The sequence below is a fragment of the Saccopteryx bilineata genome, chromosome 9 (assembly GCF_036850765.1).
Source record: "Saccopteryx bilineata isolate mSacBil1 chromosome 9, mSacBil1_pri_phased_curated, whole genome shotgun sequence".
Lineage (NCBI taxonomy): Eukaryota > Metazoa > Chordata > Mammalia > Chiroptera > Emballonuridae > Saccopteryx > Saccopteryx bilineata.
This window is the reverse complement of record NC_089498.1, coordinates 34,881,111-34,904,239: the sequence shown is the minus strand read 5'-3', so window position 1 is coordinate 34,904,239 and position 23,129 is coordinate 34,881,111. Positions and strand designations below refer to the sequence as shown.

The window sequence follows — 23,129 nt, the reverse complement described above, 5'->3', positions numbered from 1 at the left end:
AAGGCTAAACCTCTGCTTTACACGAAGTGTTTTCTGAGAATGAACCGGGGAAGGCTACTTGACTTAATTTTATAGAAGCTAGAATAGCTATGATAGCAAAATAGAGCACAATAAAATTAACATCTAAGATCACTTACAAAAACATTTAAAATCTTAAAAGTACTGCCTGGCCTGTGGTGGCATAGCGGAGAGTGTCGACCTGGGACACTGAGGTCGCCAGTTCAAAACTGGGTTTGCCCAGTTAAGGCACATACGACAAGCAAGCAATGAACAACTGAAGTGAAGCAACTGTGAGTCGATACTTCTGGCTACTCCTGCCTCTCTTCTCTCTTTGAAAATTCATTAAAGAAAATCTTAAAAAAAGAAAGAAAGTGCTAACCTAGAAAGCTGAGGTTGCCAGTTCAAAACCCTGGGAGACTTGCCTGGTCAAGGTACATATGACAAACAACTACTACAAGTTGATGCTTCCTGCTCCTGCCCTCTTTCTATCTTTCTCCTCTAAAATCAATAAACAAAATCTTCAAAGTACTAACAAGTCAAATTCAGCAAGGAGAAAGGAAACATTAGAAAACAAAGGCGAGCCTGACTGGCCGTGGTGTGGTAGAGCACCAACCTGGGACACTGAGGACGCACGTTTGAAACCCTGAGGTTGCTGGCTGGAGCGCAGGCTCACCAGCTTGAGCGCAGGATCGTTAACATGATCCCATGGTTGCTAGCTTGAACAAGGGGTCACTGGCTCAGTGGGAGATCTCTGGTCAAGGCACATATGAAAGGCAATCAATGAAAAATTAAAGTGATGCAACTACTGCTTCTCATCTCCCTTCCTGTCTCTGTCACACACACACAAAGTGAAAAAGGATAATCATCTCAATGGGTATAGAAAATGCATTAGTTAACTTTCGACAATCACATACCATTAGCTCAGCAGCAAACAGGATGCTTTAATGGACCACTTCTAAAGTTTCACAAGAGAAGAGCCCTTACTGTCTCCATTCAACGGCTTAAAGGTATGCCAAGAAAAGTTAAACATTCAAAGGAAAGAACTGAACTTAAACTGTGAAAGGTCTGATTAAGGAATATGGGATAACAAAAATTAAAAATCCACAATAACAGTGGTATCTAAAACAATCTAATAAAAGTAAACTGCGCCTGACCAGGCGGTGGCACAGTGGATAGAGTGTCAGACTGGGATGCTGAGGACCCAGGTCCGAGACCCCAAGGTCGCCAGCTTGAGCGCGGGCTCATCTGGTTTGAGCAAAAAGCTCACCAGCTTAGACCCAAGGTTGCTGGCTCAAGCAACGGGTTACTGTCTGCTGAAGGCCTGTGGTCAAGGCACATGAGAAAGCATCAATAAACAACTAAGGTCACAATGCGCAACGAAAAACTAATGATTGATGCTTCTCATCTCTCTGTTCCTGTCTGTCTGTCCTTGTCTATCCCTCACTGACTTTCTCTCTGTCTCTGTAAAAAAGTAAAAAAATGGCCTGACCTGTGGTGGCGCACTGGATAAAGCGTCGACCTGGAAATGCTGAGGTCGCTGGTTTGAAACCCTGGGCTTGCCTGGTCAAGGCACATATGGGAGTTGATGCTTCCAGCTCCTCCCCACCTCTCTCTGTCTCTTTCTCCTCTCTCTCTCTCTCTCTGTCTCTCTCTCCCTTTCTCTCTCCTCCCTAAAATGAATAAATAAAATAAAAAAAAAAACAAAAAAAAAACAAAAGCCAACAAAAAGTAAACTGCTCATGGAGAAAAATCAGCAAAAATTATTTAATACAATTTACTACTATATTCATGAATGAAATAACATCACTATTGAAGATGTTAATCCTCCCCAAATCTATAAATGCAACATAACTGAAAATCCTAACAGGAATTTTTTGGGGGAATTAATAAGGTAACTCTAAAATTCACGGGGGAAAGCCACTGACGAAGAACAGCTGAGCTGTGAGAGAAGAACAAGTCAGGCTGGCTTACTGCAGACAATGGAGAGCTGCAAAGATATGCGACACAGGGACAGGCCAGGACACCAACGGACGGAGCAAACAGCAATGCAGAGACCTGGGCACAGGTGGGGTGCTGCACATTAATATTACTTACAATGAAGTAAAAAATAATGCTAAATATTGCTTCTGGATACAAAAGTATGTACTTAAAGAATACTATGTAAGAAGTGATGGACAGTCTGGTCTGTAGTGGCGCAGTGGACACTGAGGTCACCAGTTCAAAACCCTGGGCTTGCCTGGTCAAGACACATATGGGGAGTTGATACTTCCTGCTCCTCCCACCCTTCTCTCTCTCTCTATCTCTTTCTCTCTTCTCTAAAATGAATAAGTAAGTAAGAATAATTAAAAAAATAAAGAAGTGATGGACATTAAAATAAAGGAAGTGAACTGAAGGAGTTGATACTCTGTCTGGTTGGCTATCCCTTTTGTTAGTCTGTCTCTGGCTTTTCAAAGTATTTCAAGTGATTATGATCTTCATAATAAAGTGTTTATATTTAATAATGTCAACAACATAATAAGACCTGATAAAACTTTTTCAGTATATGGCAGTAAGTTAATTAGGAGGTGGCAGCCCAGGTTTTGCTAGTTGTGGCTAGCACTTCTCAACTTGTGTCAAACCAACAGGGCTGTCAGTGCAGTGAGGACGGGGAGCGCAGAGGGGCCGGGGCTCCGCGCCACCAGTGCTCTGCTCCAGAGTTCCTTCCCAGTGAGTGGTCCACCTGCTCGCTCACTGTGGAGGGAAAGGCTAGGCACTGCCACTGCTCCCTGCTCCAGCTCACAGCACCCCAGTCTACGCTAGAAGGAGCCTTTGCAGGCATCTCGCGGAAAGGGAGATGCAGAGAAGGAAGATGGTGTGCTAGGAGCACAATGACAATGCCAAATTCTACCAGCACCCAAGCCTGTGGCCCCACCACCTGGTACACTAGACCAGTGTGGGAGGGACGTGCGTGCCCGAGCTCCCCCAGGATGTGTTCCACCAGGCAGGGGTGGAGCGTGCACTCCACGTGGAGAATAAAACATTCTAGTATCCTCCCAGCACAAAGCGCTACTCCAGGAGCACGGCAGAGCCTGTGAGGGAAACTGCCCCCGGCTCACACAGTGAGCAGGCCTGGCTACATGGGGCTCAGCTAAATGAAAAAGCTTTTCATTTCCCAGGACCCTTGCATGTAGCTCTGAGAGCCAGGACTGACAGAAGGCTGAGAAGTGCAATGGAAGACAGCACAGAGAGCAAGGACCCTGGGCTGTCACACTAAGTGGGACAGATACCTGGCACTTAAATTTCTCTGGTGAGAATGGTCGCAAGTTTGTCCATGAGGAATTACCACTACAAGTAAGCCTGGGCACCTGAAGAAGCCTGAGGAATAGTTCTTGAAATGAGCAAAACAACTGAGGAAAATTCACCTTCTAGACTCAGTATCTAGTTGTGCCTCAGAAGCTCTGCCCGTGCTATCACGAAGGAACAGTCCCCAATGCTAGCAGTGAAACCCTGCACTGATCCGTCTATTAAGCTCTCATGCACTTTCTTTATTTTTCAATCAGCCCTTCGTACCTTCTATGTGTTCCTGGTAAGCTTCAAAAATTGCCTCAATCCCTTGCCACTTGCGCCTGGGGGGTTCCTCATCATCCTCTTCTCCGTCTTCCTCCTCTTCCTCTTCCGAGTCCTGGTCCATCTCTTGTGTGAGGGGACCCTTCCTCACGGCTGGGGGCTCCTGCTGCCCGTTGTGCTGGGGCAGAGGGAGGCGGCTCGAGGACTGCAGCTCAGGAATGTTGTAGTGGATGGACGTGTCGACTTTGTGGTTCTGCTCTGCAGACAGCACAGCTCCATTCCCTGCAGAGGACAAACGGCGGGAATGTCATGTAGCAGCCCCTGCTCTCAGACCATCGGCGATTCCCAACAAAACGCAGGACGAGTCAATCGGGCTCTCACGTGGGGCTAGCGCACCCATTCGGTGACAACGTGCTCAGCAGGCCCAGTGAAACACCGAGCCTAGTATTAGAGGACGGGGAGATTTCCAGGGGAATCTGTGTGGAGGACACTGGGAGAACCCTTAGCTGTTGGATACATGGGTCCTATTTTTGCCAGAGAGGTACCTCACCTGGCCTTACTAAATAAGGCCTTCTACTACAACTCAGTCAGCATCATGTTAAATTTTCTCCAGGTGAGGTTGCAGACTGGTGGCATCAGCATCACTCAAGCACCTGGTAGAAATGGAGATTCTTGCTCCCCCCCACCCCCAGACCTGCTGAGGCAGAATCTGCCACTAACTAACCACCTCCCCAGGTGCTTCGTGCCCACTGAAGTTCCAGAGCGGAACTTCAAGCCCACGGCAGCTACTGAGTGACTGCTGGTACCTGTGAACGTTCGCCAGTGCTGCAGTAACACGAGCAGAGTGGACTGAGGCAGCCTCCTTACCTTTGTGCTTCTGCAGGGCCTTCTGGGTGGACTGTAGCACGGACTCGTGGAACTGGTGTGCAAACTCTTCTGCCATGAAGGGCTCCCACGGCTTGCTCTTCCCGTTGATGCTGTGGGACAGTGGCACGGGAATGTCCTTGGGCGTGGGGCCCCTGATGTAATGCAGCATGCTCAGGTTCTTCTTGCCCCCGGGGGCCTCATTTAGCCTGGCCTTCTCGCCACTGGCAGGAGTAGGCTCCTGGACTCGCGATAGCTCCTGTGGCCGGAGCTGTTCCAGTCTCCCAGAGTCCGTGGCCTTTGGGACGTCAGACAGGGAAGCAGCAATACCCACAGGCTTTTCCACATCCAGAGAGGCTGGCTGTGTGGCTGGTTCTTTCAGAGACAGAAAGCGAGGAAAATGTTAGCTGCAAGTGACCAGGAGGACCCTGACCTCTACAGCGTACATTTAATGAAGGCCTAGTACAAAGGGCCAAGACCCGGGGCCATTTAATTGAATGGCAGTGCGCACTGTGTTGTCTGAAGACGGGGTGTGGTATCGAGTGCATCCTTGAAAGGTGCCCCATGAAGGCATCTGGGAAGAAAAAGAATCTGAAGGAAGAAGCAAGTTGCTTTAAGTCATCTGAAAAGTAGGAAGTTATGTAGCTCAACCCTTGACAAGAAAGACTGCATTAGGAGTTAAGAACAGGGCTAGACAACAAGATCTCCATTCGGCAGCACAGCAAGGTATAACCAAAGCCACAGGAGAGAGAAGGTGTGAAGGCAGATGTTGGAGAGGCCTGGAAAGCAGAATGAGAAAGACACAGGAGAAGAATGCCAGTAAGGGCAGACAGGAGCAGCAAAGCCAAGGCAGTGGTACTGAGACCCGGGACGCAGAGCTTCGGTGGCTTGGGCCACCACTGGACTGCCGGACAATGGCTACAACCACAGAAGCCAGGACCCTCCCCCTTAAACCTCTGGGTCCTGACTTCCAAGTCTTATGTTCTGTCCCAAGGAGATCCTTCACAGTCATGGAGGAAGCTTGTATGAGAGACGGAGAAAAGCACATTCTGTCTCCAGGAGGAAAGATCTGTGATGAAGACCTTGAGCAGTCGCTTCTGACCCTGGACAGCCCATGGGACAGTCCTGGGCAGGGCAGGTGGGGTTGTTCTTCCCGCCCTGGGCCTTACCGCTCAGGGAGGCAGCAGGACTGTCCCTCGCAGAGTTTCTGAGTGAGTCTGCCATTGCTGCTGACAGTGCCTTCTGCTTCATGGCATGGAGCATTTCAACAAGTTTCTCTTTGTCTATGAGAAAAGCAGCCTACGATTAACAAGACAGTTGCATCACTCTGAGAGGGAAGGGGAGCAGGATTCAAGCCCAGGCTGTGACTGGCAGGTACAAGTCCTTTAAACCAAGAGAAGCACAAAGCAGGCACCATGGGGACAGGTGGTGTTTAAAGGAAGAAAACCTTCATGTCAGAGTGAGCCCGGATCCTCTCAGCTTTTACTACATAACATTTCAGATGTATTCCAAAAATAGCTGTGTGTGTACGGTGATGACAACTATACGAAATACGGGGTACCTATAATCTTGCAAGGTGACTTCTAAGGATGCATTCTTATTTAAAAGACAAAAATGTCGGCCTCCACACAGGAAGCAACCTGAAGGTCCACACAGCACCTCTGGAAGCACAGGTGCACCCCCCGCCTCCTCCTGGCGCACAGGCCCAATTCCCAGGATGGCTGCCGTTTGCTGAAAAGGAACAGGCTCCTGTGATGTTCGACTTCACGAATTCCTGTTGCAGTGGCACTTCTTGCTGAGACTTAAATGCCACACCACTGGTGGTTTCCTCTAGGAATTAAGTCAGGCGAAAAGATACTTTTTATGAACAGCACTATGCATGCTTCCCAGGGACTTGTTCTGGTTGTCAACATGTGACTGCCCATCTAAAGTGAAAACAAGAATCCCAGCTAGTAAGCCAAAAAGTAAAATGCTACACTCCAATAACAAAGTCAGTAGAAGCAACGAAATGACCAGTACCCACTTTTGCTTTCCTTTTGATTTCCTCTCAGAGAAAGGTGACCAAGTGTCAGCAAGGGGGACTTGAAAGTGGGCAAATGAGCACCCCAGACAGATGAAGTTCTCAAGTGAATCAATATCCTGGCACTAGGTGAGCGTGTGGGGCAGACCAAGGAAGCGACATCCCCAGAAAGTGTTCGGCCCACACCATGTCTTCTAGCCCACAATGTCAGCTCTAATATGGCCGATCTGGAAGCATCTTTCCAAGACAAGCTGTCTACCCACAATGTGTTGGCTCTGCCCGGCAGCCACAGATGACCCAAAACTCCTGCCATCAGAACAAAGCCCAGTGGGCCATGTCAGCGGCCCAGCAAGAAGAAAGGCCTGGAGTGCTTTGCCACAGGAGGGTACTCCTATGCCTTGTGCACAGGAGGGTCACTGAATCCACCGTCTCAAGTGACAAGAGCAGCTTTACACACAGAACAAACACCAACAGGTCTTCTTTTCCATTCCGGATGAAACAAAAGAAAACAGGCTTTGAATGGGACAATGTGAGTTTCAGATGGAAGAAGGCAGAGATACTGGGGCAGGTTTGCAAGAGCAGAGGGGCTCCTGCTTCCTTGAGGAGCCAAAAGGCGTTAAGAGAGCCCCGGGGCTGAAGCGTTTTCAGATTCCACCTGGACCACGGTCCCGGATATCCCCAGGAGACTATGAGGATATCCACTTGCTTCTTCAGAAGCCCCTGGTAAGCCCCGTCCCCAAAAGGCCCAGGCAAGGCCCTACCTTTTCTCTTCTCAGCACTGATGTGGGTCAGGTTGAAGATGGTCAGGAACTTCTTCTTCTCTTCAAAGTTGGGGCTGTTGTTCATCTCATCAGGACTATAGCGGGTGAACAGGGCCAGTCTCGGCGAGGGTGTCTGCCGCTTGTTCTGAATCATCGGGGGCGATGGGCTTCTCTCTCTCAGCATCCGCCGCCGCTTCCTCCGCTTCTGGGTCAGCAATTCCTCCTTCTGCTGTTGGGTGGTCAAGCCAAAAAGTTGCAAAAACTCTAGCTTCTAGATTGGGAAAGAAAACAAATGAGTTTGAAACCACCAGCAGTGGTGTGATTCCACTGTCCCAGGGGTCCCTCCTGGGGTCCCTGAAGCCCGTGTACTGTGGCTAACTCTATGCTGGGCCTCCGAGGAGGCGGGCCCTGGCAGCATGCCCAGACACTGCAGTCAGTGGAGACTGGGGGAGTGCAGGGAGACACTAATACATGTGAGTTCTATTGGGAGAGTCAGAAAGCCAACAGGCAGGCACCGATGTGGACCCTAGAAGCCCAGCCCATAGCCTAGCACAGCAGTGATGAGACCCCAGATACCTCGGAGGATGTATCCAGTTTGAGGGGTGGCTGCTCGGCCACACAGCGGAGGTGGGCCCTGACCTCCTCTTCGTCACTCTCGTCGTAAGAATCATCCAGATCGTAGTAGTATCCTGATGACAAGAACAGATGTACTTAGCTGGGCAAGAAGACTCAGTTCTCCAGTGGATGGACATGGGGCAGGCATCCCTGTGATCTGTGTGTAGACCCTCCCATCAGGCCAGGCCCTGCTGGCCCCTTGAGTACCCCAAAACCTGAATTCCTTTCAACCCAGGTAGAAATGTACATTAACCCCAGTCCTAGAACTTTTTCAGGGAAGGCAGGCGGGGGCAGGAGGCAGGCACCAGGCTTGGCTTGGACTCATAGCCCCTAAGTGGCCAGGCTGTCCCTGGGCTGACACAGATCCCCAACAGGGGACCATTCGTCACACAGGCCCAGGGCTGTGTCCATGGCAACCCAAGACTGTGCACATCCGCTCACTCCTGCTGTGGCCATCTGGGTCCATTACCCGGGAGGAGAAAGGCACACTCAGATCCCCATTGTCTCAAAGGCACAGCGCATGGATGCAAACTCAGTGTGCAGAGAACAATAGCAGAATCCCTGCGCCCAAGGGCACCAGGGGCTCCCCACTCTTCCTTTACAAGATGAATGAAGGAGAAAGTCCTTCTTGGGTCCTAAATCTAGCCTAGACCAACAACCAGGGAAGACCTGGTCTTGGCCCTAGATTCCAGCTAAGAGACTGAATTCAATACCAAGCAAGATCCAGTTTTCAACAGGAAAGAAACTGGTCTGGGGCCCCGATCCCTCCTGGGGGATGCAGGTGTGGACTCTCGTTCTCACCCTGGGCCTGCTTACCTGTTCTTCTTGGCTCTTTGGGGGAACTGAGCACCCCACCCCTAGGAGCAGGGAAAAGGAGGCCAGATCTCCCGCCCTTGCGCAGGCCCGTTTGCCTACAGCTTCCTATACGAGGCTCCTGCTGGGCCCAGGCCATCTCTCAATAGCCTCCTCCCCTGTTATGCTGCATTATTAATATTTAAAACTGTCTCATTAGCCTCTGTACATCATTTATTAATCATGCATTTCTGTGGAACCGTCTTAACAGTCTTTGATTTGGCTTTTTGGGATAACCTGTGTTTTGGCAAGACAGGCAAGGGCTCCAGGTCTATCTCCTTAGCAGAGGTTTTGGGTAGCTACACAGATGATGGTGACCTTTGCTCCCTGGAGCTGCTAAAACCCCAGAGCGGGAAGCAGGGGTGGCAGGGGGGCCAAGTGGCTAGCACTACTGCTCCCCAGTCCCGGGAGGTCAGGGGCCACCCAGGGAGACCGGACCTTTCTCCTGGGCCTCTCGCCGCCTGCGCTCCTCCAGGTCCAGCTTGCTGACCAGCCTCCGGCGCTGCTGCAGGAACTCATCATAGATGTAGGCGGGGTCGGACACCCTTGGCGCTGGGGGCCGGTAGGGCGAGCCTGGCTTCAGGGGTCCAGTGAGTTCCCCAAAGGAGGGTGGCTGGGTGAGGGAGGGCCGCGGCTGGCCCAAGATGGTCTGGGTGGACTTCTCGAGCTCAGCCAGGAAGGGCCCAGACCCGTGAGGAAAGGCCTGGTGCTCCAGGCTCCCTGCCTCCCGTGGTGGCGGCTGGTACTTGTCCAGGGGGGTGGCCTCGCGCTTCCGGGGCCCCTCCTCCACCTTTTCTGGGCAGTAGACCCGTTCCACCTTCACCAGCGGGACAGCCGCCTGGCGGCTGGGCTCAAACGGGGCGGGGTGACTGTGCAGAGGGTGGCTCTCGGGGGCCCGCCGTGTCTCCAGGGTGCTGTCCATCAGGGACACCGGGTTCCAGAGGGCTGTGGGAACGGAGTGGTGCTGGGGCTTGGGCGAGATGAGGGGCGGGGGCCCGCCAAAGTGCTGCGGGGGATCTCGGCTGCCCGGCTCATGACGGTTTGGTCCCGGCCTAGGGAGTGAGCAGACCAAGCCATCAGTCATGAGAGAATGGGCATGCCAGCCACCCACCAGGGCCCGGGTGTAAGAGGCAGCTTGAAAGATGGCCCAGATGGGAGCCCCCTTCGAGGGCCAGGCTCTGGGGGGTGGAGTGTGTTTGTGTGTGTGTGTGTGTGCGCGCACTCGTGCGTGCGTGTAAAAGCCTCCTTCTCTAAGCCACTTGACCAGGGGCTGGAAGGAAGAACACAGCTTCCAATCCTCACCCGAGTACTGGCCATTTCACTTCCTCTTCGAACAACTCAAGGCAAATGTGCGTAGACCTACTTTTGAGAAGTCACAGAGAATGGGGAGGTGGACACTGCTCGCTGAGGGCACAGAGACGTCGGTGTCAGGTCCACGCCACACCTCCTTTCAATCTGGTTTCTCACCCAAAACCTAGCATTAGCTCCTTCTACTCCACAGTTCCTGAATCACCATGGACTCCTGTCGAGACAGACCCTCACCTTTGTTTTCCACAGGAATCCAATTACATAGAGAATAAAGACTCTGGCGCCGAAGGGGTGACCCTGCCACTGGTGCCCACCTCCAAATATGCCAAGCAATGTGCAGATTAACAGGGCAGGCCGGCTGCCTTCAAGGTGGCCATAAGAACTCTCTTCCCGCTGTTTTTGTAGACTGCAGCAAGACAGACCAACTCCCAGGGCATGCCCAGCCCAGTGACACAGGAGACACCCTCACAGCCAGGGGAGGCTTGTGCTACTGCTGACCCCCAGTGGTTCCCACCGGAACTGCAGTAGCCCCACGTGGCCCCAAAGCAGTAGCTGGGGTCCAACAGACCAGCAGCTCTGCCATGCAGTCCTCCTAAACAATTCTTTCCATAGTGCATTTCAAACAAGATTCAACAAAAGGCTATCTGAGTGTTATTTCTTCCAAAGTGTATCTATTAGTTATTTATTTTTTAGGAGAAGCCCCGTGCTGCCCAGATGACCAGGGCAAGGTCTGAGGGGATGGGAGCAGAAGAAGCAGAGGGCATGCGGCTACGTGATCAGGCTCTCGGGCCTCTCCATGCCCGGCCAAGGAAGGAGACATTTAACCACAGCCACCAAACCTCCTCCTCGTTTTCCTGGACGGGACTCGGGCTGGGAGATAACCGTGCTGCTGCCGCACCACCTCGGGTCGGCAGAGTACAAAAGGGAACCACACAGCAAGCTGTGTTCCCTTAAGTAAACAACAAAGGAATAAAGCCCGTTAGCAGAATAAATATTTCAAGCACCAGGGCCAAGCTGTGGTTTTCTAGCTTGGAGCACAAGGGCCAATCAGAACGTCAGATTCACACTGCCATAAGCCTGACTGTGCCACCTGCTCCTCTCATGGGGGCCACCGAGGCCAGGTGAGGGCTGGCAGTCACTTCCCCTCCACATCGCAGGCCTGCCCAGGGCTGCTAGGCCCTGAGGTGGAGGCCATCCTGCTGGAGCCCGGACAGCTGCCCCAGGATGTGGGGCCCTGAGCTGAGGAGGACGCCCGAGGGAACCAGAGCTCCAGATTCGATCCGATGTGGACTTGCGCTGGCTGCTCTCCCAGTCCCCTGGGCAGGAGGGGAGTCAGAGGAGCAGAGAACAGCTCACAAGCAGTTAAGACCAAGCCTCTGTGTGGCCTCAGGGTGGGCCCAGAGAAGCAGAGGGACAGTGAGCAGCAGAGAGCAGGCCTGAGGCTGCGGAAGACCCACACAGGGGGCCTGCCTCTAGTTCACTTCCAGTCACGTCCAAGTTGCCAAGGACACAGCAGGAAACCCATCAGTCAGCCCAAAGCTGGGGGGGGAGGGAGGGACGGAGCAAGTGGACATGTAAAAGGCTCAGACACCCGAGTACATCTTCCCTGGAACAGCACGATGTACATCAAGAGCTGGAAAGACACTCAGAAATCTTCCTGTTCAGCCTCCTTTGTGCACTGCTGAGGAAACTGAGGCCCAGAGAAGGTAAGCAGTGTCTGGTGTCGCCAGGTCCCCAAGCCTGGCCCAGACAGAGCTCTGGGGGTCTGGCCGGGCTCTCCACTCACTTTGGCCGAGGGAGTCAGACCAGCCCTTCGGAATGAGCCCTGGCGAGATGGGAAGGGAGGAGAAGGACGACAGAGGATGGCCAGACCAACAAGTGGAAGCAGGGAGGCCCAGGAAGCTGCTGTGAGAAGGGGGCACCGGGGCCAAGCGCCTCCCGGGGAACGCTGTCATAGTGGGGCCAGGGAGTGGGTGTATGTCTCATTAGAAAAGCAATCAAGTTAACTTTTTACTTAAATAAAAATTAAAGGCAGTTCCTTTCCCATTAAAGTTTGGGCTTGGAACCAGAAAAAGAGCGAAAGAATAGAACAGACCCGATGATCAACCAAAGCTGCTCTCCTCCGTCTCTTCCCGTTACGCGTGTCCCCTGGACACACAGCGGGGCTGCATGGACAGGGACCTGGTTCTGGACAGTGGCTTGGTGGGCGCTGTTCCTCAGGGAGAGGGTGCCTCTGAGCACCTCCTCTCCCTCCTCAGAGTCCATTTACTCACGGGCAAACGGTAGTTAGAACACGAAGACGAAACGCAGTAAGTGAAGACATTTAGCGGGATGCTGGGCAAACCACAGGCGCTCAATAAATGTAGGCCGACTAAAAACAAACCTTCCCACCACACCCCGACCCGGCGAGCCCTACCTGGCGCTCTCCGGCCTGTGCTCGGGCTCCGTGGGCACCAGGGGCCGGCCCATATCCAGGTGCTGCTCCAACACCTGCTGCCGAAACTCCGACACCTGCGACTGCCGGTCTTCCTTCTCCTGCCGCAGCCGCCGCTGCCGCGCCAGCCACTTCTCCTCCTCGTTGGTGCGCTGGATGAGCAGGGCCGTGGCGGCGCTGCTGCCCGGCAGAGAGAAGATGCCATGGTTGGAGAGAAGGCTGGGCATGGTGTGATGGGGGGCCGGGGCCGGGTGCAAGGGGTGCTGCACGGGCTTGGGCACCTGCAGGCCCGCGTCCTTCAGCTTCTCTGTGGGGGGAGAAAGGCCATCATGTCACAGCAGGAGCCCAGCAGGGCAGGCCCAGCTCGCTCCTGCCTCCTTTCTTGCCCGACTGTCCACAGAGCACGCCACCACACAGCCTGGACCAAGACAACCAGAAGAGCCTCATGGATGCTTTCAGGAAACAAGCCTTGTCCCAGGGGAAATACGGCCACTGGCAGGTGCTGCCCCGCCCAGCCCAGGGCCAACCGAGCTGCAGTGGGGTGCCCGGCAGGCACGCGCTAGCTCACAAGAACACACGGTCATGCTTTCAGGAATCATGCAAGCTGGTTGTTAATAAATAAACCCTTATTATTAAAAGTTAGACATGTACACCTAAAAGAACTGTCGGACCCATGCCGATCACCCCTGCAGCCAGCGCACCCCGGGGCCAAGGTCTGCCCCTCCGGCTCTCCCACCCGGGTACCTGCTCGGGTCGGGGTCAGCTGCTCCGAGGGTTTGGCCCGCTCCTCCGTGGCATGGCCACGCAGCCCGTGCAGCTCCGCCACCGGCAGGAAGGCCGGCTCCAGCGCCTTGGCAGCCAGCTGCTCCTTCTCGCGGGCCCGCTGCTCCCGCTGGCGCTCCAGCTCCCGCTCCCGCTCCTTCTCCCGCTCACGCTCCAGCTCCTTCTCCCGCTCCCGCTCCTTCTCCCGCTCGCGCTCCCGCTCCTTCTCCCGCTCCCGGTCAGCTTCCCGTTCCCGCTCCCGCTCGCGCTCCCGCTCCCTGCGCAGCTCCTCGTCCATCTGCAGCCTGTGGGGGGTGGGAAGGGAGCCTGAGTTCCCCTGGGAGGGGGTCAGAGACAGCCCGCCAGCGAGAATGCCCGGAAGAGAGGGACTGGCAGCCACCCCCAAGGGCTGCGTGGCCCCAGCACTCTAGCCCGAGTAGTGACGGGCATTAGAAACCCGAAGTCTGTTAGCTACAAGCTGTGTATTAACTCGAAGCCTTGCTGAAAGTCCATGCCAGAAGGTGGTGATCCCAACAGCCACCAAGGAGCATTAGCTGTCACAGTCCCATTGACAGGCGAGGACACTGAGGACAAGGAGTGGCTGAGGAGCCAACCAACCACCAAGTGGGGAAGCCAGGCCCCAGCCAGGCTTTCCTCTGCTCTGCCACGGGGGCCTGGCGACCAGAGGGTGCCAGCCTGGGACGTCACTTACCTCTCGGCACTGAGGCTGGACATCCGCTCCGAGTGCAGCGCCGCCAGGGACGAGTGGGACAGCTCGGGGGGATAGCGGACCCCGGAGAGGTGAAGATGCATGGCCGACGGGTGCAGCGGAGGCAGGGAGCCGGGGGTGGGGATGGGGTAGAAGGGGGACCGCAGGGCGGACAGGCAATAGGAGTCATCCATCCTGTGCCAAGACAAGTCAGTGAACACCAAAGTTAAAGGAAAAGAGGCAGGACCTGGTCCTTCAGCATCCACAAGGGCCGGGTCGAGTCCACATCCACGGCCAGCCCCAGAGCCCCTTGATGCCAACAGCTCGGGAGTCCAAGGCCCTGCCTGCCACCCCAAGGCTCAACCAGGCCAGCACCTTTCTGGGTCGGATCAGCAGCCCCCATGGGAGCAGCAGCCCACACTGTAACTGCAGCCCCATCAGGCTCGGATTCAGGAAGCTCCTAGCCAGAGCAGTGACCACACACATTTCCACTGGGGTGCTTACACAGCAAAGGAGTCCCTCCTAGGTACCTAACACCTGGTGCTCTGATCATCGCTAGCTCTGTGCTTCCAGTGGAGCCAGCACCAAAGGGAGAGAAGGGAGAGAATGGGGAAATGGCAGCTCAGACAGGGCCACTTCTACCAGGACAAACCCCTACTGGCTAATCTGGAAGGTTGGGGGGCTGCTCCAGGCTCTAACTGGGAGTCTGGCCCCCAAGACATGAGAAACACATTCCTGGCCAGGTCCCATTCTGCCACCAGCAGACTAGCACCTGAGCATGAGGGCCTGTGGGGCAATGGCCCTGGTGACTCAGTGGGGACGGTGGAGGGAGGTCTTGGACAACTCACCTGAAGGCCGGGTGGGGGAAGGGGTGCGGGGCCAGGTAGCTGGGGTGATAGTAGGCTGCGGCAGTGGCTGGGTCCAGGCCGAGGGGAGGTAGGGAGGACATGCGAAGGTCCTCGGTGGTGTGGTAGGGCCGGAAGCTCCTCAGGTAGTCCTCGGTCACCGTGCTGGGGGGCACCACATGGTGCACAGGCCGCTGGAGGCTGCAGGCAGGGACGAAGAATCGGAGGTGAGCAGAGCGCCTGCTCCAGGATGGGAACTGGGTCAGCCTCCCCACACTCCCCGCCCTCACCTCCCTCGGAAGGACGAGCCTCCGGGGACAGGTTTCGGTTCTCACTAACGAGATGCCGGTGATGGCAGAAGGCCCAGCGCACAGAGGCGGGTGGCTGCTGCTCCTCGCCTGCTTGACCCCTCTCTGTCCTCACCAGCAGGCACATGCTTGCTATCTGCAGCCCGGAGGGACCCCTCACCCCAGGAACCAGGACAGGGTTTGGGCAGAATGGGAGAGCCAGCAATCATCACAGCATGGAAACGGACAGCAGGCACAGATGGGGCCGCGGGCCGAGGGCTGAGCCACCATCTGGCGGCCTTTAGCCTCAGCTGGTGCAACCTCCAGGCTGCCGGCTCGGCCCCAGGGACCCAGACCCCGAGTACTCGTGGCCGTCGATCTATAAACTTACTTGAGCGGTGGGAATCGGGAGTCTTGCACGACTGAGCTGGGGGAAATGCCGAAGGGATAAGGGGTGCTGAGCAGGTGGGAGGGGATGGCTGGGCCCCCCGCCTTCTCCTGGGGCAGCGGAGGCTCCACGATGAGGCGTTCCCGACCGCTGCTGCTGCCCCGAGAGCTGGTGTCCTGCTGGTGACAGAGAGCAGTGGGTCAGGGGAGGGGCAGCATGGGCAAAAGAGGGCTGCCCACAGGATGGGACATTCTTCCTCCAGACTCACAGGAAAACCACAGGTTTAGTGCATGTTCTAGAAATGTCCTTTCCTTAAGGTTTTCTACCCAAACCTGGGGGACGTGCCGGGGGAGGCAGAACCACATGAGAAAGGGAAACAGGGTCCCTGTGAGGGACAGGTCTGGACTGAAACGCACCTGAGGGCCGTTCCCTTCTGGGGACAACAGGGAAAGACACAGCCTCCCTCTAGAATCACTGGGTTCACCAAGCCAAGAACCCGTGAGAGGACGCAGCAGAGAGCAGGGGCTCCCCACCCACACAAACACCCAAACCCTTCCAGCATAGATTTCTCACAAGATCACATTAGCTCTGAACCCAAGGCTGAAGAGTTAGATGCCGAAGGCCCCAGCATAGCCCTCCCCCACCCCCAGAAGCCAGCTCTGTGCAGCAGGGCGGAACAGAGACATGGGGCCCGCCCACTCATCTCCAGATGCTCAAGGGCATCCCCAGGGGCCAAGGCCACAACTGTGCTGACAGCTGCATCACAGATACCTTGACTGTGGCGCTCACAGAATGACTCAGCCTCAAGGAGCTGGCATTGCCCCAGGGGCTCAACATACTCTGGTCTGCCCCCAGCCAACCCCTGGGGTGTCCCTGGCACCAGCCAGAGCCGCAGGGGGACGTGGACTAGTCAGACTCGCTTGGGCAGACCTTCACACACACTGGGGTAGAGATGGCGTGGCCTGTGGCCACACCTCTCCTGGACAGTGAGTGATCTTGGGCCTGGACAGGGAGGTGGAGCCCAAGGACCCAGAGAAGGGGTTGGCCCAAGGCATGAAGGAAGAGCCCCCCAACTACACCAAGGGACATTCTCCAAGCTTGTCCACAGAAGTGTCCAGCCCCGCCCTGGCCAGATTGCTTAGTGGTCAGAGCTTTGTCCCAAAGTGCAAAGGTTGCTGGTTCGATTCCTGATCAGGACATATGTGTGTGTGTGTGTGGGGCAACTCAATGTTCCTGTCTCTCTCCCTCCCCCTGAAATCAATTAAAAAAAAATAAAAAGTGCCCAGCTCCAAGAAATCACACCACTGGAAAGTTCTGACTGTCCCTGTCATTCGTGTGGCTGAAAGGGAGCTGCTCAGAGAGCACCAAGTGCAGTCAGAGGCTCTCACTCTGGATTCTGGAGCAGCGGCCACCCTGGCAGGCTCCCTCACTGTGACAGCCCCCCTCGGCCTGCACTCTAGGCCTATCCTGAGCAGTGGCCTCCTACTCCCGAGCCCGAGGTTCTGAGCCAGCCCTGCCTTCCCTTGGCCAGATCTGCACAATGTCACGTCTGACCACTACTGATCAGACCAGAGCTTGGAGCAGGCAGGCGGTGCTCCCAGGGACAAGCCCCATTCCGACTACCCCAAATCCATGGTGCTTCCACGTGCCACAAAACACTAAACATCCCCCAAAACAAGCGAGCCCGTGGCTGTCTCATGGAACTGGCAAGCTGAGGAGCATGTCCAGGAATGACCACTACACACATGGTGGAATGCCTGGACCTGGGGCCAGGCCCTGGGGCTGAGGCCTGAGCCCAAGGAGACGCCTGGCTCCCTGTCCTCCAGCTGCTGCTGTCCCTGCTCCGCTGACGGCCTTCATCAGAGGCAGAGCACCCGGTTCACCCAGCTCCGCGTGTGGGTAGTGAGAGACGGACCACCAGCTCTGGCTGCCCGTCCGACTTCACCCTGGCTGACAGGACACCGCGGAGCCAGCCACTGACAAGAGGGCTGAGGCTCACAGAATAGGACACATCCATCCATCAGACATGTTCACCAAACACGTCCTGGCCAGGCAGCCGCTGTGCCACCTCAGCCCTCCAGAAGACACATCAGCAGTAATTAATTGAAGGAGACAGGCCGCTGATTGGAATTTCTAATGAGCAGCAACATCTGTTCCCTTCCCACGTGCTGACAGAGCCCCCCGCCAGTCACTGCGAGGTCCTTGTAGGTTCAAACTCCAACGTGCCCTTCCCAGAAGGAGTGTTCACATGTCCAGTGTCAAGGATGGGACACACACATGCACCAATATCCTGAGTCAGAATCAGGAGCCCAGAATTCCCATCTCCCAGTTTTCCAAAGGCTTTTGTGCTGGGGTGCACGCCTGGCCTTGAGGTCCTCCAGCCACCTATGCAGACAGCAGGGGGCTCCCAACTCACCTTGGGAAATGGCTCCTATCTGGTCCTGGACACCCATAGGTGACTCCCTTATATAACTGCCCCGTGCCTCAGTTTCCCTATCTGTCAAACGTGCCAATTGCAGTGCCAGCTCATAGAGCAAGAACAGGGCACAGGTACAGATGGGAAGTGGGGTGAAGTGGGTGGGGGGAGGAGGGGGCTCACACACAGCCGTGCACCACCAAGCACGAGGCTACCCTCGCTCCCCGCACTCCCGTCTGCACTGCTGGTGGACGGAGAACCTCCAGGGTGGGGCTGGCCGACTCTCCCTCACACCCTCGCCTCGCCGGGCACAGGGTCAGGCCAGCCCAGCCCACGTACAAACATCCGTCATGAGGAGCCACCACGGCCCTACACCAACCAGCTCCAGGGGCCCGGCCCTCACTGGGGCCCCCGTGGGGTAGAACCCTCTTCTGCCCTCGGCAGGGCGAAGCCCTACTGAAAGCAGCCGGGCCAGATGGCACCTTGTCCGGGCCTGGCTGACACGAGGAGTTGGAGAGGCCGGGGTAGAGGCGGCAGGCAGGCATGGGTGTCAGCGGGCCGGACCCACCTGCCTTGTCTGGCTGGCGCCTTGCTAAGCTTGTGACAGGCACCTGGGAATGAGGTCAGCCCAGCTCGGAGGGTGCACAAGGGCTGCCCAGGGTGGGATGGACCCAGGCGGCAGACCCCACAGCCACCCCAAGGCACCCCGACGTGCTGCCGGGCTCCCCCTGCTGTCCCCCGCAGCAGGCACGCACGGAGGAGCATCTGCAGGCAGCTTTTTATTTCTGCACCGCGGCTGCGCGGCTGCGCGGCTGCACGGCTGCAGGCGCAGCTGCAGGGATGAAAGAAAGACGAATGAGGGGGAGGCAGGAAGGGAGGAAAATCCTTCATTCTCTGGTGATTAGAGAGGTTTCCAGTCAGACAGACAGGACATGCCCTGTTAGCTTTAAAATAGACTATTTTTCATTTCATCTGTCCTTTTGGAACTCCAACTACCTGGGAAATGTCGGTGACCCTGGCGATAGGCCCCAGAGCCCCCCGATTCCCTGTCCTGCAGGAGGGCCCCCCCATGACCCCTGAACTACCGCTTTAGGAAGCAACTCCCCTCTCCTGCCCATGTCTCTCCCTGGGCTCCCCTCCCCAGAAGGATTAAATTCTCCACTGAGCCTTTGTGCTGAGCGGCTGAGCCATACATCACTGCTAATCCCGCTCCCTCCCTCCCTCCGCCCTCGGCCCTCCGCCCTCCGCCCTCCCTGGTGGCCTCAGTGTTTCATGCACCGCCAGTGGCTGGAGCCAATCTATGGCCGGCCCTCTCTGGGGTTCGTTTCTGAGCTTCTGAGCGAGGCACGGAGGAGCCAGGAGGCCTGCGGCATGAGGGCTGTTTACAAGGCATCCTGGGTCCAGGCAGAGAGGGAAGAAGCCCCTTGGGTACGAGCAAAGGAGGTGACTCAGGCTGTGACAACTGCCCCAGCTAGGGATACAAGTGAGTCAGGAGGGAGGCAAGGAGCTGCAGCTTTTGAGCCAGGTGGCTGGGCCCCCCGAGGTCAAGGCTGACTGTGTGTGTGGGGGGACTGACAGTGAGTGGCAGTGGGCCCCTCTGGAGGCAGGGGATGCAGGCAAAGACATCCTGTCCTCCCCCGAACCAGGGCCGCCCCCAACCCGTCTGGCCGATCCACTGGCCGGGCCTTCCCGGCCGCACACTGAGAAGAGCAAACGACGCCAAGGCAGCAGCTTCTAGGCAAGCACCGGGGCCCCAGCCAGGTGACAATCCAGGAGGGTTTGTCGCCTTCAACGCAGGGTTGCCGTCCAGTTTAGGGCCACACCCAGGGGGTCCGAGGTCGCAACTGTTTCCAGGGATCCCCACTGGGTTCCTTGGGGACTCACCCTAAGTCAGGACCTGCCTGACGGACACGCCCCCAAGGGGCAGCAGACAGACCCTGAGTGATGACGCTGAGCCCCCACCCCACCCAACAGGGCAGAGCTGGGGTGGGAGGAGATGAGAGGCCCCCCCCCACTTTCTTTGTGGTTTAATTAGTATCTCCAAGTGGTGCCATCCCTCAGGGAACTTGGCAGAAAAATCCAGGAGTGAAGCACAGCAACAATGTTCTTAATTAGAAAGGTCTCCTCGGGCTGGGAGTGGGGGACGGGGGCGGCCCTGGGCAGGTGCAAAGGAGCGGCTCCTCTGCACAAGCAGTCACCGAGCAGCGGCCACACACGGGGAACCCCCAGTGTTGCGATGGGCCCCCTCGGCGGGCATCAACAGGACAGACACATAAAAACGTGACATGCGAAAACGTTTTCTGGCCTTTTCCCACTTCAGTTCCTTGTTTGAGCAATTGGTAAATAACAATAGCTATTGTTTATTAAGTGCTTATGACACACAAATGCCATCTTAAGCACTTTATGGGGGGATGGGCTGAATTATATATCATGCCCCCCCCATTCATGTTGAAGCCCCAATCCCCAGGACCTCAGAATGTGTTTTTTGGAGACAGAGCCTTTAAAAAGAAGTGCTTAAGAGGAGATTAGGACACACCACGCACAGAAGGAAGAGTCCGTGAGGACACAGGGAGGAGACAGCTGTCTACAGGCTGAGGAGAGGTCTCCGGAGAAAGCAACCCTGCGAACAACCTAACCTGAGACTTGCAGCCTCCGGAACTGGGAGGGTCTCTGCTGCGTAAGCGCCCAGCCTGAGGTGAATGACACCCACAAATACACTTTGTACAGAGCTGCTACTGTCACCTTGTTTTGCGGAGAAGACGGGCTCAGGAGAGCGTGAGTTTGGGAGCGAGGGACGTGAATCCCGAAATCCAGTGCTCCCCCTGCAGAAGGCACCTTCCCCACACCTGTGGCCTGTGGTCACACCCAGGCCCACCATGCCCCCCGGGCACTCACCTGCCGGCTCTCGCTCCTCCAGACGCCATTGACGGTCTTGGTAGGGGCGATGGTCACCACGGGGGGTGTGCTAGGGACGCTGTGGCCCCCAGGGGGCACGATGATGGGGCCCATGGGCACGCGCTTGGGCGTGCTGGCAGGGGAGCTGTGGTTGGTGGCTGGAGAGGACACAGGGGACGACTCACTGCTCAGTGAAGACCCTGCAAGAGAAGGACACAGCTTCAGCCGTGGGTTCCAATGGCTCAGTGTTTGGCCCAGGCTCCCTAGCCCTCCTTGTAGACAGGGGCCCAGACCCAGATCTCAACCGAGAGCCATAGATAGCGCCCAGGACCCTGTGTGCTACTGAAATAAGGCGACCCCTATATTTTATCCCGTCACAGCAAAGAATCAACTGGAGCCAGGCACCAGGCAGTTGAGGGCATATCACTGCCTCGACGGTGGCCCTGTGCATCCAGGCCACCCAAACGCACAGCCCCAGGGGACGCACACGCTCGGGCAGCTGTGCCCTCTGCCAGCCAGGGGTGCACCACCTGGCTCCTGAATGCTTCCCGTACGGACTCGGGGTGTACGGGCAGATCTGGCTTGGAGGCTGCTGCTGAGAGTCACAATGAGAGACCTGGAGATGCCCCATCTCGTGCCTGGACTCAAGGGGCCAATGCTGGCCCCACCAGTGGGATACAACTGGGCACCTTCCATCTCTAAGAGCCCCACTTGGGGCATGTGCAGCCCAGGGGAGGTGGGGGCGGCAGGGGAAACGCGTCAGTAAGAACCTCCCCTTCCAGAAGAATTCCACCAGCTTCAAGTCATCCCCCTAAATTTTGTTCAGAACCGGTGTCAGTCCCAGGGACACTCATCTTGTCTCCACGCCACCTCAAGTGGCTGCTCTCGTATCACCAAACACAACCTTTGTCCACGGGGCGGCCTATGGCGGCTCATGGGCGCCCTGAGACGAGCTCAGCTGCCAAGGCATCGCCGAGGGGAAGGCGTGCTGTGGCACACGCCTCGCTTTCTGACCCGGAGGCCCTGACACAGAGGCCCCACAGACGGAGACGGCTCTGAGCAATGCTCCCAGCCCGGCCTCTTCCGCGGGGCTCCCTGGGATTGTGCACAGCCTGCAGAACTGTACCGGGCAGCCCTCCAGGGCGGCTCCCAGTCCAGGCAGATGAGCCCCGATGCAACCCACAGGCTGAGCCCAAGAACCCCAGCAGCACTTTCTGCTCAGCAAGCCTGGAAACAATGCCTAGGCCAGGCACCCCTCCCTCTCAGCTCCCAGTGCCCGGCCAGGTGGGCAGTGAGGAGTCGAATGGGAGGCGCTGTTCTGATTCTCCAGATGGGCCAGCCAACCACAGCCCACACCCTAAGATTCTGCAGCCCTCAGCTGGCTGGGCCAACCCTCAGGACCAAGCTCTGGGTCTGGATCCCAGCTCTGCTGCCCACCTGTGGGGGCAAGCTCCCAGACTCCTGGTCAGATGCCATGACCGCTGGGGGACAGCCACCAGGGCAGGGCGTGAGCGCCCTTGCTTCCCGAAGGGGGAGGTGCCTTCAAGGTTCTGCAACAGGCTGGAGCCACTCGCATCAGCGAGATCCAACCGGGAGTCAGTTTCGCGACCACTGTGAAAACGGGGCTGGCTGGGACTGACCCAGCGGCCTGCCGCTCACTCTGCTAAACAGATGGAGGGAAATCCTGGTAGTAAGTGGGGGAGGGCATGACATCCAGGCCCTGACCCAGTTCTGTGCAACTTCGGGAAACTGCCTGCGTTTGCCCAGGCTCTGCTCTCTGTCCAGGGCCTGGCTGGGTGTCCTGCTCCTGGGTCTGTACCCAAACTGGCCTGGTGTCCACCACAGTCACGACCTGAAGCTACCCTGAGGCCCGCCAGCAGCTAAAAGGACACGGCTTGCGTGTGTCCTCCAATCCAAAATGGAGTGCGCAGGCAAGGTGGGACAGGAAGCGGCCACAGCCTCAGGCACCTGGTGAGTCACACCGACACCACCGTGTGAATCCAGACAAAAATGCAGCGACAGGGTTGGAATCCAGACAGCTGTACCTGCTGGGGGAGCGGACAGATGGCGGGCCTCACTGTGTTGCGGGATCTGTGGGTTCACTCCGCAAAGTCGGCCTGCTGGGCGCTTATGGTCTGTGCACTCTTCTGTAGGTTTTTAGATTTTGATAAAAAGCCCATCTTAAAATTTTTTTAATTTCATTTATTTGGTTGTTTTTAGAGACAGAGAGAGGGATAGATAGGGACAGACAGAAATGGAGAGAGATGAGAAGCATCAATCACTAGTTTTTTGTTTCGACACCTTAGTTGTTCATTGATTGCTTTCTCATATGTGCCTTGATCGCGGGCCAGACCGAGTAACCCCTTGCTCGAGCCAGCGACCTTGGGTCCAAGCTGGGGGGCTTTGCTCAAACCAGATGAGCCCACG

General features: G+C 56.3%; 1 protein-coding gene across 5 annotated transcripts in view; it reads right to left on the bottom strand.

Annotated features, from left to right (window-relative positions):
• GSE1 (Gse1 coiled-coil protein) overlaps nt 1-23,129 on the bottom strand; it is a 468,526-nt gene that overhangs the window by 5,881 nt on the left and 439,516 nt on the right. For 2 of the 5 annotated variants that reach the window (XM_066243245.1, XM_066243249.1), the window contains 12 exons: nt 20,703-20,902; nt 15,395-15,570; nt 14,720-14,917; nt 13,875-14,066; nt 13,145-13,467; nt 12,383-12,707; nt 9,097-9,710; nt 7,768-7,880; nt 7,192-7,462; nt 5,580-5,693; nt 4,414-4,785; nt 3,550-3,828 (listed from right to left, as the gene is read on the bottom strand). In XM_066243245.1, coding sequence (XP_066099342.1) covers nt 3,550-3,828; nt 4,414-4,785; nt 5,580-5,693; nt 7,192-7,462; nt 7,768-7,880; nt 9,097-9,710; nt 12,383-12,707; nt 13,145-13,467; nt 13,875-14,066; nt 14,720-14,917; nt 15,395-15,570; nt 20,703-20,902 — 3,177 coding nt within the window. The remainder of the gene's footprint in view (nt 1-3,549; nt 3,829-4,413; nt 4,786-5,579; nt 5,694-7,191; nt 7,463-7,767; nt 7,881-9,096; nt 9,711-12,382; nt 12,708-13,144; nt 13,468-13,874; nt 14,067-14,719; nt 14,918-15,394; nt 15,571-20,702; nt 20,903-23,129) is intronic. The other 3 variants (XM_066243247.1, XM_066243246.1, XM_066243248.1) reach the window with 3 other exon arrangements.